This window comes from Sapajus apella, unplaced genomic scaffold (assembly GCF_009761245.1).
Source record: "Sapajus apella isolate SASKATOON/1434 unplaced genomic scaffold, GSC_monkey_1.0 scaffold26, whole genome shotgun sequence".
Lineage (NCBI taxonomy): Eukaryota > Metazoa > Chordata > Mammalia > Primates > Cebidae > Sapajus > Sapajus apella.
The window spans coordinates 18,159,570-18,174,497 of record NW_022436966.1 but is presented as its reverse complement, the minus strand read 5'-3'; the positions used below and the strand labels follow the sequence as shown (position 1 = coordinate 18,174,497).

General features: G+C 45.0%; 2 protein-coding genes across 12 annotated transcripts in view; one reads left to right on the top strand and one right to left on the bottom strand.

Moving 5' to 3' along the window:
* EML6 (EMAP like 6) overlaps positions 1-13,425 on the top strand; it is a 262,431-nt gene extending 249,006 nt beyond the window's left edge. For 5 of the 6 annotated variants that reach the window (XM_032292107.1, XM_032292109.1, XM_032292108.1 and 2 more), the window contains 9 exons: positions 12-169; positions 1,234-1,348; positions 3,845-4,033; positions 5,322-5,494; positions 6,210-6,372; positions 8,641-8,744; positions 9,568-9,721; positions 10,106-10,206; positions 11,506-13,425. In XM_032292107.1, the coding sequence (XP_032147998.1) occupies positions 12-169; positions 1,234-1,348; positions 3,845-4,033; positions 5,322-5,494; positions 6,210-6,372; positions 8,641-8,744; positions 9,568-9,721; positions 10,106-10,206; positions 11,506-11,530 (1,182 nt within the window). In that variant the 3' untranslated portion in view covers positions 11,531-13,425. The remainder of the gene's footprint in view (positions 1-11; positions 170-1,233; positions 1,349-3,844; positions 4,034-5,321; positions 5,495-6,209; positions 6,373-8,640; positions 8,745-9,567; positions 9,722-10,105; positions 10,207-11,505) is intronic. The other variant, XR_004273049.1, reaches the window with a different exon arrangement.
* A 157-nt stretch (positions 13,426-13,582) lies between these two features.
* RTN4 (reticulon 4) overlaps positions 13,583-14,928 on the bottom strand; it is an 80,301-nt gene continuing 78,955 nt past the window's right edge. For 5 of the 6 annotated variants that reach the window (XM_032292113.1, XM_032292116.1, XM_032292117.1 and 2 more), the window contains one exon: positions 13,583-14,574. In XM_032292113.1, the coding sequence (XP_032148004.1) occupies positions 14,532-14,574 (43 nt within the window). In that variant the 3' untranslated portion in view covers positions 13,583-14,531. The remainder of the gene's footprint in view (positions 14,575-14,928) is intronic. The other variant, XM_032292114.1, reaches the window with a different exon arrangement.

The window sequence follows — 14,928 nt, the reverse complement described above, 5'->3', positions numbered from 1 at the left end:
TTTGTTTTCAGAACAACCTCACTTTCACGGGTGCCATCAATGGAGACGTCTACGTCTGGAAGGACCACTTCCTCATTCGGCTGGTGGCCAAGGCTCACACAGGCCCCGTGTTCACAATGTACACGACCCTTCGGGATGGACTCATAGTGACCGGCGGAAAAGAGCGGCCGTAAGCCACAGTTTCTATAGGAACAACTTGTCTTTTGGGAGAAACTGACAAAAGCATCCCCAACTTGGAGAAAATGCAGATTGTCATCCTCGATTTTTGTATTAGGAAGATCAGTCTGCTATCTCTCCAAGAGGGCCTAGGGCAAGATCCTCACAAGAAAGAGAGGAGTACAGAGCTGGTTTGGTGTTAGTTTAAAAACCTGAGAGGTGCTCACTCCTGTAATCCCAGCGCTTTGGGAGGCTGAGGGGGCAGATCACCTGAGGTCCAGAGTTTGAAACCAGCCTGGCCAACATGGTGAAACCCTGTCTCTACTGAAAATACAAAATTTAGCTGGGCGTGGTGGCGGGTGCCTGTTATCCCAGCTACTTGGGAGGCTGAGGCAGGAGACTGGCTTGAACCTGGGAGGCAGAGGTTGCAGTGAGCTGCGATTATGCCATTGCACTCCATCCTGGGTGACAAGAGCAAAGCTCCATCTCAAAATGAACAAATAATTAATTAATATTAAAAAAAAAAAAAACCTTTGGTCCTGGTGGCCAGGACCTTGATGACTGGGAAAGAGTGGAGATGGTTGAGGGGTGGGAAATGGGTGTTAGGATGGGGGTTAACAGCCTGAGTGCCTTCAGTCTTTTTTAGGACCAAAGAGAGGTATTATTGAGCAAACCACAGTGACTGTGCTGTTCATAAAATGTCAGTAACTCTTTGGAGGAATGGAGGGAGGAGGAGAAGAGGAGAGTTGTAGAAGCAAAGCCTGAAGGCAGGAGGAACATTTCTTAGTGTTCTAATCTAATAAAAAGTCTGGATTTCCAAATTACTTTCTCTTTCGTCCCAAGATGGTAGCATTTGAAGGCATTGTAGGAAATCTGTAAGTTCAGGGGTTTGGGGTAGTTCAGCAGCAGGGTCTAACAGGGAGACCCCAGGAGGGTCTGGACCCCTGAGGGTCTGTCCTGCTGGGCCCCTGGCGGCCAGAACCTTGATGACTGAGAAAGAGGGGAGAGAGTTGACGGGGTGGGAAGTGGGTCTTAGGATGAGGGTTAACAGCCTGAGTGCCTTTCAACCTTTTTTAGGACCAAAGAAGGAGGTGCTGTAAAATTGTGGGACCAGGAGATGAAGCGCTGCCGGGCCTTTCAGCTGGAGACGGGACAGCTGGTAGAGTGTGTGCGCTCCGTGTGCCGTGGAAAAGTGAGTACAGCCGACTTCCCTTGGGGCTGGGCCACGGAAGGGGGAAGTGTAGGTACTTTCCAAGCTAGACACTTTCCCTGGGCTGGTTTGTTGAATCTTTGAAACACGCCTTCAAGATGTGAATTGTGCTACAGTGAGAAGCAGCTTAAGAGAGTCCGACTCTCCCAGGAAGAAGCAGCTGGGTGACCTTGGGTGTGTTCCTTCACATTTCAGTGTCCAGCACATGGGTTTGTCATGAGGCTGTTGTGAGAGTCACATTGTTCTACATGACAGTGCCTTTCATCTTGCCTGGTATAGAGTCCCATTCAGGAGATGTAATACAGATTATATTCTCATAAACTCAGAGACACTAAGTAATTTGCCCATGCCCTAAGTTCCAGAACCATCGAGGAGGAAGGTAAGGGCCACCAAACTGCCTGACTCAAAGCCACTGGTTTCTAACTCATATTTGGACAGTGTATAAAAAGCAGCTGTGGAATTTTAAAGAATATGGATGTCTAGGCACCCACCTGGAGCTGGTAAATCAGAATCTCAGGGGAGGGACCTTGACCTGGATGTTTCCTTCTATTTCCTTCCATTTTCTTCTTTTTAAATTCCTCCAGGGGATTTGATGCACTTAAAAGCCAATCTCCAAACCTCTATCGAATACCTTGTGTTTATATTTCTGAATATCAGGTTAAGAGTTTGCTTTCTTAGATGCTTTCCATGAAAAAGGCAAACCGGATGTGGGGTCTACATGATTCGAAACTGGGGATTTTGTTCTTAAATAGCTAAGTGATGCCCACTGGGAAGGGCAGTTCTGGGAGATGAAGGCAGGACTATGCCTGCAAGTTATCAGAAAGTAGTTTTTTTTTTTTTTTTTTGGATACTGAGTCTTGCTCTGTTACCCAGGCTGGATACAATGGTGTGATCTCAGTTCCCTGCATCCTGCGTCCCCTGGGTTCAAGCGAATCTCCTGCCTCAGCCTCCCAAGTAGCTGGGATTACAGGTGCCCACCACCATACCCAGCTAATTTTTTGTATTTTTAGTAGAGATGGGGTTTCGCCATGTTGGCCAGGCTGGTCTCAAACTCCTGACTTCAGGCGATCCATCTGCCTCGGCCTCCCAAAGTTCTGGGATTACAGGCGTGAACTACCGTGCCTGGCCAGGAAGCAGATTTTTGTTCAGTGGAAGGAAGAACTTATTAGGATTTTGAGCTGTCTAAGAACACTAATTGGCTGCCTTGCTCTATAGTTACTGGAATCTTCTGGCAGATGCTGGGTGATGAAGGAATCTGTGCTGAAGCTCTTACCTGAGGTAGCTGATTGAGAGAAGGCGAAGTGAGAGGGTGGAGTAGAGTAATTAAGAATGGACAGTTTGTTGTTAAAAACAAAACACTAGCCAGACATGATGGCTCACACCTGTAATCCCAGCACTCTGGGAGGCCAAGGCAGGCAGATCACTTGAGGTCAGGAGTTTGAGACCAGCCTGGTCAATATAGTAAAAGCCCATCTTTACTAAAAATACAAAACTTAGCCAGGTGTGGTGGCATGTACCTATAGTCCCAACTACCTGGGTGGCTGAGTCAGGAGAATTGCTTGAACCTGGGAAGCAGAGGTTGCGATGAGCTGAGATTACACCCCTTGTACTGCAGCCTGGGTGAGAGAGTGAGACTGTCTCAAAAAGCAATAACAAAACACCTCTTGGCCCTTCCTATTTTAATGTTAACACTACAAAGGCACTTTCCCAAGTTTTTTTTTTTTTAAGACAGGGTCTCACTGTGTCACCCATGCTGGAGAGCAGTGGAGCCATAATAGCTTACTGCAGCCTTAAATTCGTGGTCTCAATCCCCAAGTTTTTCTTTTTCTTTTTCTTTTTTTTTTTTTTTTTTTTGATACGGAGCTTCTCTTGTTGCCCAGGCTGGAGTGCAAGAGTACCAATCTCAGCTCACCACAACCTCTGCCTCCCGGGTTCAAGCGATTCACCTGCCTCAGCCTCCCAAGTAGCTGGGATTACAGGCATGTGCCACCATGCCCAGCTTATTTTGTATTTTTAGTAGAGACATGGTTTCTACATGTTGGTTAGATTGGTCTCGAACTCCCAATCACAAGTGATCCAACTGACTCAGCATCCCAAAGTGCCAGGATTACAGGCGTGAGCCACTGCACCTGGCTGCAATCCCCAAGTTTTTCTAATCATAGTAGTGTTTTAAAAATTTTTAAATTGTGCCAAAATAACATAAAAGTGACCATTTTAACCATTTTTAAGTGTACAATTCAGTGGCGTTAAGCACATTCACATTGCTGTGCAACCATCACCACATCCACCCACGGAACTTTTCTTATCTTGAAAACTGGAACTGTACCATTAAGCACTAACTCCCCCGTGCCCCACCCCCGTCCACCAGCAGTCATCATTCTCCTTTCTGTCTCCATGAATTTGACCACTCTAGATACCGCATGTGAGTGTAGTCATACAGTATTTGTCCTTTTTCTAATAGTGTTTCAATTACAACAGGGAAAAATCTTAGTGGGAACCAAAGATGGAGAAATAATTGAAGTTGGTGAAAAAAATGCTGCTTCTAACATCCTGATTGATGGTCACATGGAAGGGGAGATCTGGGGCCTGGCCACTCACCCTTCCAAAGACCTCTTCATCTCTGCCAGCAACGATGGCACAGCCCGGATCTGGGACCTGGCTGACAAGGTGAGGCCGACTCTGCCCGAACTCAGATGCCCACGAGTGGGCTGCATAGCGGTGGGAGCTGAGCGAGGAGAGGCCCAGCCAGCGTCATGGCAGAGAGGAGGATGGGGCCAGATAGAAGGTCAAGTTAGAAAACCTAACAATAAAAGAAGCCCCACTCACCACAGCCCATCTAAATAATATAATTGAGGATTATTGTCTTGTCATGAACCCACAAAACTAAAAATATAGAGACAAATCATGTTTCCCCTGAATGAGAAGACTAAAAATGATTTTAAATGTCAAATATTCCCCAATGGGCCTAATGTATTTCAATCACAATCCCAACAAGGTTTCTCTTAAGAGTTTGGGAAGGCAATGTTAAAGTTCATTGGGAGTAAAACCGTGAAACAGCAAGGAATTGGCGAGGGGGCGGGGGGCAGTGGGGGGCGAGGTTAGTGGGGGGATCAAAGAGTTGTTCCCAGTCCTCTTGCCTCATCCAGAGTTCAAACAAGTACTTAAGTTCCACTAATTAAAATACTTGGTTTCATTTTGAAAGGGCCAGTAACTGTTTGATGTATTTTTAGTATAAGAGTCACGGAATAGACAGGTAAAAGCAGGAGTGTGGTTGTTAGGCTCCTAAGGTAGTTTTTGTAATTATTTATTAAACATTACTAGCAACAGCTGTCACTATGTGAATACCTACATAATACCAGCTGCTTCATGGACACGATTAGTGCCTACGATAACCTTGCAAAACCCTTATTAACATCGCTGTTAGTAAACATAGAAAAACTGAGATGTAATTTACCCAAACACACCTGGCTAATAACTGACAGGGCCAGGATTCAGAATTTGAACTAGCAGAGGTGGAAGCTGAAGCTCTTTCCCCTGAACAAGAGGTTGGCAATCTACAGTTAAAGGCCAAATCTGGCCTGTGGCCTTCTTCTACAAGTCCAGCAGCTGCTCTTGTTTGTGTAGGTACTGTCTGTGGCTGTCGTGTGCTGCAGTGGCAAAGGTGAGTGGTTGCGACAGAGACTTGATGGCCCATAGAGTCGAAAGGAGGTGCTCCCTAATCATTTGCAGAAAAAGTTTGCCAGCCTCTGCCCTAAAACTTGTTGTCCCACAAGTCTGCTCTAATCAAAACATATAGCCCGCCTCAGTTATTCAGGGACATTTACTCTTAGAAGAGATTTGGTGGGCTACAGTGGCTGTGAGGGCAGCCTGACTTTTCTGGCCTGGTGTAGGATGTCTCCTGGAGACCAGCTGAGAGGGCCAAGGATTCAGGTCACTTTCCTTTGCATGAATGTAGAAGCTGTTAAACAAGGTGAGCCTGGGCCACGCGGCCAGGTGTGCAGCCTACAGCCCTGATGGGGAGATGGTGGCCATTGGCATGAAGAATGGAGAGTTTGTCATCTTGTTGGTGAACAGCCTGAAAGTTTGGGGGAAAAAACGAGACCGGAAATCTGCTATCCAAGATATCAGGTACCTAAGTGGGTGGTCTGGGCGTGGAGGAGGAAGGCAAGCGTTCTGCTTCCCAGTGGTTCCCATTCCAGCTACAGCTGGAATGAATTAACCCAATTGTGAGATGGTCACTTTCTCCAAGCCACCTCTGAAAGAATACCTTCTCCCATGTTCACCCTCAGACAAGTCTTTGCTAATTTCCATAAAAGCGTGGTTGGCTGTGTGCGGTGGCTCATACCTGTAATCCCAGCACTGTGGGAGGCCAAGGTAGGTGGATCACAAGGTCAGATCGAGACCATCCTGGCCAACATGGTGAAACCTTGTCTCTACTAAAATACAAAAAACTAGCTGGCCGTGGTAGCACACGCCTGTAGTCCCAGCTACTTGGCAGGCTAAGGGAGGGGAATTCGTTCAACCCGGGAGGCAGAGGTTGCAGTGGGCCAAGATTGCACCACGGCACTCCAGCCTGATGACAGAGTGAGACTCTGTCTCAAAAAAAAAAAAAAAAAAAAAAATGTGGTTAAAACTACTTGTAGATGTTATTCTACTTATTTCCCAGCGATTTGATCCAGATAAATTGTTGAATTCCATAGAATGCCAAGAAAGGCCAACCACATGTGAGTCACAAGGCAGCTCTATCTTTGGGCCTGGAAGGCCTGTCCCGGAGCAGCCTTCATGCCTGACCAGCCTCAAACAGCCCTCCTCATGGATCCTGCTCTTGGATTGCTTTTTCTAGAATCAGCCCAGACAACCGATTCTTAGCTGTTGGTTCTTCTGAACACACAGTTGACTTCTATGACCTCACTCAGGGCACAAATCTGAACCGCATTGGCTACTGCAAAGATATCCCAAGCTTTGTCATTCAGATGGATTTTTCTGCGGATGGCAAATACATTCAGGTATGCCTGGGGTTTGCTTATTATCTGGGGCAACTGATAATAATAGTAATAACAACAATGGCCTGTATTAATTGAGTCCTTACTGTGTGCCAGGCAGTGTGCTAACTCGATCTTCACTGGAACTCTTAAGTAGTTACTTTTTCCATATTTTATAAATGTAGAAACAGAGGCTTAGAGAATTTAAGAACATTGAGGAAATAGAATTTAAAATAGTAAAGAGTAAGAAAAGCAGGAAATACAAGCCCTAATCATCTTTAATCTGCTACTCACCACCACCTCCTCAAAGTTTCCTGATTTCTAGTTTTTGGGGGCTACACCTAAGCCTTGTGCAGCTTCTGGCATTTATTCATGTCATTTCCAAACTCTACTGGGTAGAATGGTTCCTCTGTACTTGGGCCCTGGACTCCAGCCAGTGGGCCTGGAGTAAAAGCTCATCCCTGGGTCCTAGGGGAACTGACCAGTGGAAGAGATGTAGACGGATCCACTGCTGGGACTGACCCCTAAAAACAGGATGATCTCACCCACACTCAACAAATCTGCATTTGTGAGCTGGCCTGGATGGAGCTGGCTATTCACTGTGAAAGGAGAGAGGATGTATTTATTCATTCAACTATTTGCTGAACCAGGTACTATGCTAGACTTTTAAATGGACAAAATGAGAGTGGTCCTGTCTTGGACTGGTCCACCCAAAGGATTCACCTTGCCTGCTGCCTAGACAGAGCCAATTCATCAAGACAGGGGAATTGCAATAGAGAAAGAGTAATTCACATAGAGCCAGCTGCATGAGAGACTGGAGTTTTATTATTACTCAAATCAGTCTCCCTGTGCATTCCGGGAGCACAGTTTTTAAGGATAACTTGGTAGGTGGGGTGAAGCCAGTGAGCCAGGAGTGCAATTGGTCAGAGATGAAATCATAGTGAGTTGGAGCTGTCTTCTTGCATTCACTCAGTTCCTGGGTGGGGGCCACAAGATGAGAGAGCCAGTTTATTGATCTGGGAGGTGCCAGCTGATCCATCAAGTTCTGAGTCTGCAAACTATCTCAAGCACTGATCTCAGGACCAGTTTAGGGAGGGTCAGAATCTTGTAGCCTCCACCTGCATGACTCCTAAACCATAAGTTATAATCTTGTGGCTAATGTTAGTCCTACAGAGGCAATCTCATCCCCAGGCAAGAAAGAGGTCTGCTTTGGGAAAGGACTGTTATCATCTTTAAACTTTCTCCCAAAGTTAGTTTAGCCGACATCCAGGAATGAACAAAGACACCTTGGAGGTTAGAAGCAATATGAAGTCAGCTAAGTTAGATCTCAGTCATAATTTTGCAAAGGCAGTTTCAGTCCTTGTTTCCTACGGCTTGCTCTATAACAGAGAAGACAAGCACTAAACAGTCACAAAATAGAAATATAATTACAAATTGTGATTATGTGCCAAGAAGGAAAAGTACAGCATTCTAGGGAGCATGTAGCAAGGTGCTGAATTTAGATGCACTTCCTCTCCAGTGAGTGGTATGTAAGCTGAGGTCTGCAGGGTGTGTAGGTGTTAGCCAACAGAGAGGTGGGAACGTTGTTCCAGACCATCTGCATGCAAGCCCTGAGGCAGGAAAGAGCTCAGCTTCCCAGCTCATTCCAGAAGGAAAGGGGAGGCGGGGGCTGAGATAGAGGGCACTGCAGGGAGAGAGGAGGCTGAAGAGGAAGGCAGCAGCCGTTCACTGGCAAATGTCCTTGATGGTAGGAAAAGTGGTCTCTTTGCCTTAGAAGACTCCCAGAGCACCAAGGGTCAAGTTCTAGATACCCCAGAATCACCTATGTCAGCTGCTGTCCATGAGAAACCTGTCTTACCTCTGTGCCTCTTGGTTTGCTGAGAACTGAGATCCCTGTGTATCGGAAACACCTGGTAGCTTTGTTAAAGCCGGGATGGCTAGGGGCCACCCTCTCAGTGTATGTCTGGGTAGGTTTTGGATGGGGCCCAAGAGTTTGCATTTCTAACAGGTTTCTACGTGGCTGATGATGCTGCTGGGGAACCACTCAGAGAACCCCTGCCTTGGGACTCTGGAAAAGAGCGAGAAAATGAATGAGAAGAAAGATGGGAAAATGCCCCGCTGGTGTTGCCATGGGCTGGCCATAGGCTTTGCAGCCTGGAGCTGAGCTTGGGTGTGGAGAAAAGTCCTAGCGATGCAGAGGCTGGGCCAGTGTTCTGGGAAACAGCACACTCAAAGGGAGTCTGGGGAACTGAGAAGGAACGTTGATGAACATGGCTTCCATTCTACTTCTAGGTGTCAACAGGAGCCTATAAGCGCCAGGTGCATGAGGTCCCCTTGGGGAAGCAGGTAACGGAAGCCATGGTCATTGAGAAGATCACCTGGGCCTCCTGGACAAGGTGACTGAGTGGAAGAAAAAACTTCTTGAGGAAAAGGTCATAAGGGAGTGTCTTGTCTCAGGCTCAGACTCCGCATTTGTGCAGGATCTGAAGAGGCTGAGAAATGGAGCTGTCTTCTTTGGGGGTGATGGTGGGAGGCTTCTTGGCACTAGTTAGGTCGCTGGCTTTGATCTGACCTTGGCTTCTGAAATGCGAAGTCCCTCTCTTTGTGTAATTTCTCCTACATGAACCCCTTCCAGAAAGTTCAAGAGGAAGCCATCTCCATCTTGGCACGGAGAGAATCAAAGATGGGGGTAACTTTTGGTTTTGGAGTGCAGGGGACTGAGGCAACCCCCTACTAGCAGAGGCAGAAGCTCAAACTCTTTTCCCTAAACAAGAGGTTGGCAATGGGAAGGGGACAGATGCTTTCATGCCAGGAGAGCCACGTGGCTGTACCGAATTACATAAAACCACCAGGGACCAGTTTCATGGAATACAATTTTTTCAGAGACCAGGTAGGGGTAGGGTTTCGGGATGAAACTGTTCCACCTAAGGAGCATGCAACCTAGATCCCTCGCATGCGCAGTTCACAACAGGGTTCGCACTCCTATGAGAATCTAATGCCACAGCAGATCTGGCAGGAGGCGGAGCTCAGGTGCTAATGCTCCCCTACCACTCGCCTCGTGCTGTTCGGCCGGTTCCCAACAGACCAAGGACTCCCACCGGGCCACAGCCCCACCAGTGTTAAATATCCCTCTCTTCCTTATCCCTGGGAGGTGGTGACTGACTGCAAGAAACCTCACATGACTTCCTTCTATCCTAACCCCCTTTTCTGTTGAAACAGCGTCCTGGGAGATGAAGTCATTGGAATCTGGCCACGAAATGCAGACAAGGCTGATGTCAACTGTGCATGTGTGACCCACGCTGGCCTGAACATTGTCACAGGAGATGACTTTGGGCTTGTGAAGCTCTTTGATTTTCCATGCACAGAAAAATTTGTGAGTCTTCCTCAGAGTAACCTCCTTGCCAGTTCTCTGTTCTGCCATCTGCTTGAGATGGGGGCCACATCTAGATAGTCCTCTGGGAGACACAGAGGAACCCTGTCCCAGTACTATGGAAATATGGCAATGACTTTTTCATCTGTCGGAGGGGCAGTCCTGGAAGCTAGAAGGGAGAATGGAGGGTGGATAAAATGGCCAGAAGTGGGGCAGGGATAAGAGGCAGGAAAGTCAGGCAAAGGCTGCCTAATACAGGAGTCCAGACCAAATAAGAGTCCCCAGTGAAGGAAGGTTCTGGGAGCAGGGATTTGAGTGCTGAAGTAGTCTGTGGTTGCTGAGGGGCGCCAGGGTCTCTTAGCTGTCTCCATTCACTTTTGCTCACAGGCCAAACATAAGCGATACTTTGGTCACTCGGCTCACGTGACGAACATCCGTTTCTCTTACGATGACAAGTATGTGGTCAGCACTGGAGGAGACGACTGCAGGTACTAACCTGACCCGGTTCTGACTCCCCAGGCTGGGCCAGCTCTCCCTCCCCATCTCAGGTGTCCCGTGGGTCAGCCTCTCCCAGGGTCATGGGGTGGGCTGATGTGGGGCTAATAAACAGAAAATTCCATGAGTCCTCATGAAGGCAAGGACTTCCCAAGTATAAGGCATTTACCCTTTGGTGACTGTCAACCCAGTGGCCCTGTGTGCCAACTGCAGCTGTCCTGGGATGGCATGGGCATGTGATAGCTACTGGGGCACTGCTGGGGGAAAGGGACAGGTGGATGAGACCCGAGATGGCTGATTTGAGTAGGAGCTCTTGGCAGCCCATGGGTTGTTGTGCGTTGCAGGAGGTCAGAATGAAAATTCATCCATGTGTCCTTTTAAGAATTCCCAGTTAATCCCTAGTGTTGGGAATTTTTTTATTTAGAGTATAGAGGAACAGGACTAGGTCATTCTAACTTACTCTGCTTCTCCATTTCTGATGCTCTTCATTGTAGCATGAATGTTGGGTTCTATTCCACCCAAGCAAAGTTCTTGAGGGGAAAAAGAAGAAATACATGCATTCTGTGATACTTCCTAGTGGTCTGAGTTAGGCTGTAAGAAAGGCACCTATAAAGAATTTGAACCCACTTCCCACCCAAAGGCATTGCGTATTTCTGATGGCCTGCCTGGGAGCACCCAGCGCCAGCCTGCTGTGCTGGCCACTTCTGGCACTTAGAACCCTTGAGATAGTACTGACAGCAGCTCCCAGTGGAGAACAAAACCCATCCAATGCAGCACCAACCAAACTGAACAAGCTAGGAGTAAGAGACATAAATGAATTGGTCACTCGAGTGCAGGGGATACAGACTTGTTTTAACGTAAACGACTTAACAATGCTACCTTAACAGTGCAGGGCTCACAGGCCTTTGTAGGCATGGAGCCTGCTGTCACCCCTGGCTCTGTGCTAAATACTCAAAAGGCTCTCTGACTCAAGTGGAGTTGATAAACCTTTTCAATAGTAACAGGAGAGAGTGTTATATCAAAGTGCCACACATCCTCACTGACCAACATTTGGCACAGGCATTCAAACTGCTGAAAGAACCAAACAGAACTCAACTGAAAAAATATACCTTTTAAAAAAAAAAGCAATAGAGCTTAACTTGGTGGCAAGACCTCTGGTTTACCTTTTGAAGTCAAAATGTTCAATACATCACCTGAACTTGACTTTTCGGTGCGTGGCAAGATTTATTTTGCCGCTTGACACAGGTATGACGTCCAGCTATGCAAAATGACTGTTTGGTCTGCCTTTACAGTGTATTTGTGTGGCGGTGTCTGTAAATGCCAGAAGCCTCTTACGTTACTGCTGCTGCTGCTGCTGCTACCCGCCAGCAACTGCAGAGTCCGTGCTGAGTGCCTCCTTGCCACCAGCCGTTGGGAAATGCCTACCATGCTGCCCTGGACACACAAGCCCAAAACACTATGGAAGTTCCAAGACTGCACCCATAATTCGGACTCTCCACAACTGCGATGCCATGAAGGAAGGTCAAGTTGTAGAATGTTAAGACTGCTTGCCTCTGTTCCTGAGACTAATCACTATACATACTAACTACTTTGACAAATCCTATCTGATAATGTAGCCCGCTGACAAATTTTGAAGCCTCAGTTACCCTAACCAATATGTAGCTTTTAATTTGCATCAAAACTTTTACAAAAATGTTTTGCTATTGTTTCTATATACTTCAAGAATGTTCATTTTTACAAATCAGTTGAACAAGACAGCCTAAGTTAGATGCACCGAAGTACTAGAAATATCGCTAGCCTCTGTTCTCCAATTTAGCTTTCAAAACCAAATGAGCCATGTATAGAGAAGTTAAGAAACTTAATTTTTTAATGTTTCATTTGCAGAGTTTTATATCCATTAAGTGCCTTTGAGAGTTTCCAGTTGCGTGGGCTGCTGTCTCACTTCCCACCAATTTCTCCTTTCTCCATATGGTGCTAAAACTTCAAAGCTGAAGAGGGCTGCAGGATCCTTAGCAGATTCAGTGTGTCACCTTTGTCCTGTGTTCATGCCAAGGCTTCCTAAATGAAAGACATCAGTCACCTGCTTATAGGAAGGTGAGCAGCAAAGGAATTGAAGTTTGGGGCGGGGTAGAATGGGTTTTCATTGTGTTTCGTGCCAAACCCACAAAATCCAAAATAGAATTCAAATTAAACAAACTTCTATAAAATGGAAGGGGAAAAAGGCTCAGGTAGATCCAGGAGAATGAGCTGACTTATCTTGTTAAATCTTAAGCTAAATAAGATAACCCAAGGCTGCACCTTGGTGTACCACACTGAGTGGAGTAGAGGTGACTCCACTGATTGCTTCAGGCGAACTAGACAGGTCAAGTCCAGATTATAAAAAAATTCTCCGTAAACAAATTGTAAATCCAAGGAATAGCTGGTAAATCGAAACTATAAAGTGAGTTAGAATTCCTCGGAGTTGGTTGTATGGTAGAATATGACTTGGACAATCTTTACCAGGAGCCATCCAAAAGCCCCCTCTGTCATACTTTCCATGTAGCTGACCAGTGACTACAGTAGTTGGCTGACAGTGCTCACTGAAAGGAGTTGGTGAGGGACCGGTAGGTCTGACCACATGGATGCCTATTCGTCCTTCCAGTCAGTGAACTAAAATTCTAGATCTATTGTTACTGGCTACTTGTATTTGTCAGTTTAGAGAAAAGGTAAAATGAAGCATTTTTGACTAACATTTACCACAGAAGTGCTTCAGCATTCTAAATGGATTAGATCACTCATTAAGCTATTTTTATATGCCAATTTACTAATGCCTTACATCAATCCACTAATAGATTGTTGGGCCAACAGTAGAGTCCCTATGCAGTCCCAATTCTGTTTTCTGTAACCATGTGACTGGTAATGCTGAGTGATAACCATGTCTGCCTATACTGTACTAGACTCTTCATACTGATCGGATCTTGCATTGAAATAACCATGTGGAAGAACAATGAATTGATTAACAACATGTACATCCGTATTTAAAGAGCAATAGTGTCCGTGTGTCATGAACTTATTTGTAAATGTTTATATGGTATGATTTTATGTAGGTTCATAAATCCTGCACTGTATGATATGTGTTAAAATATTGGTGCATGAATTTATTTTCAAAGTATAAAACACATCATCACTTAAAAACATTTTATGTGTCAAATAAATTTGATTACATAAACATATTAGTTGACTTTTGTTTGCAAAGTAAGCAGCTGCACCACGAGCTAAAGAAAACTTTCTAAAAGCACAAGCTACCATGTACTGGGTGAAGCAAAGTCTACCCACTGTATTTTTATTTTAATCTGCTGCAGCTTCATGAAATGAAAATGCCAAAACACATTTTAAGTCTATAAGCTTTATTGATACTTTGCTTTTACAGTTCACAATGCATTCCACAGATTTAGTTCAGTACAGCTTAAACCACAATGGTATAAATCTTTATTTTGTAATTTCTTGCATAACAATGTTTGATAGTTGCAAACAACATTTTTGGAAGCATTAGATTCAGTCCATAGATGCAGAGTTTGTGACAAAATTAACTACAGTAAGTCTGTGCAATGAAATTTATGTTGGAGTTCTATGGGTGTGGCATCTCATGTTGAAAACAGATGGTAGTGCTCCCAGAAATATATTTTCTGTTTCTAGCTTATGTGCTTTGGAACTACACATGTATAACCAATGACTCTGAAATATCAAGCACTGTGGGGTGGCTGGAAGGTAAAGGTCTAAGCTTTGTGAAACTATATATATATATTCTATATTTACTTATATTGGCAATTAATATAACAGTAAAATTCACAATACACCTAGAACATACCAGAAAAGCAAGCTTTTTTATTCCTGCTTTACTGGTATGATCTCATCTAAACATGTCATTTCAGAAAATCTGCAGCAATCTACACGGACCATACACAGTGCACAAACTGAAAAGGGCTTTTTTTTTCTAGCTCCACCATCTCTGCAACTTGCCAAGATGCAGCAAAGACTACCTGCAACAAAGTAAAATATACAGCTTTCTCAAATTGTTTTTTATTCAACCAGTGCCTCAGATAGGAAAAACAGATATGATTACGGTTTAAATCCATACATAGCAGCTTATGATACTTAAGATGATGAACACATGGCAGTCAAGACAGGTAATATTTCCTCAAAACAGTGCATGGCTGAAAATAAAGATATGGGAAGCTGCACTGCAATGCCAAGGTTTCCTTCTTCCCTGACCCTCCCCCATATCATCAAATGAATATACCCTTTGAAGACGAACTCCTAGTAATTATTTTGGGCTTTTTCATTCAGCTTTGCGCTTCAATCCAGGGATTTTCGCTTGGATTCTGAAAATGAAAGTCAGTATAAATATCAGTTTTGTTTTCTCCTTCTTTAAAATACCATCTTCCAAGAACCACTTGTGTGTTATTCAGGTAATACAAGAAATGAAATCCTTCAAGATGCCTAATTATAAGCTATAATTTGGTCACTTTGGCCTCATGAATTAGATTTAAACAAAGCCTTAAACACATAATAAACCCAGAAACAAATGGTCCAAATGTTAGAAAAACAATCTTTTGGCAACTCTAAGGTCACACTTAAGGTCTGATAGAGATTTGTTACTCATTTTGCCTGTAATATGAAAATACTCAACTGTTCTCAAACTCCAGCACACCTTATCCTAGTAAACACACTGCAGA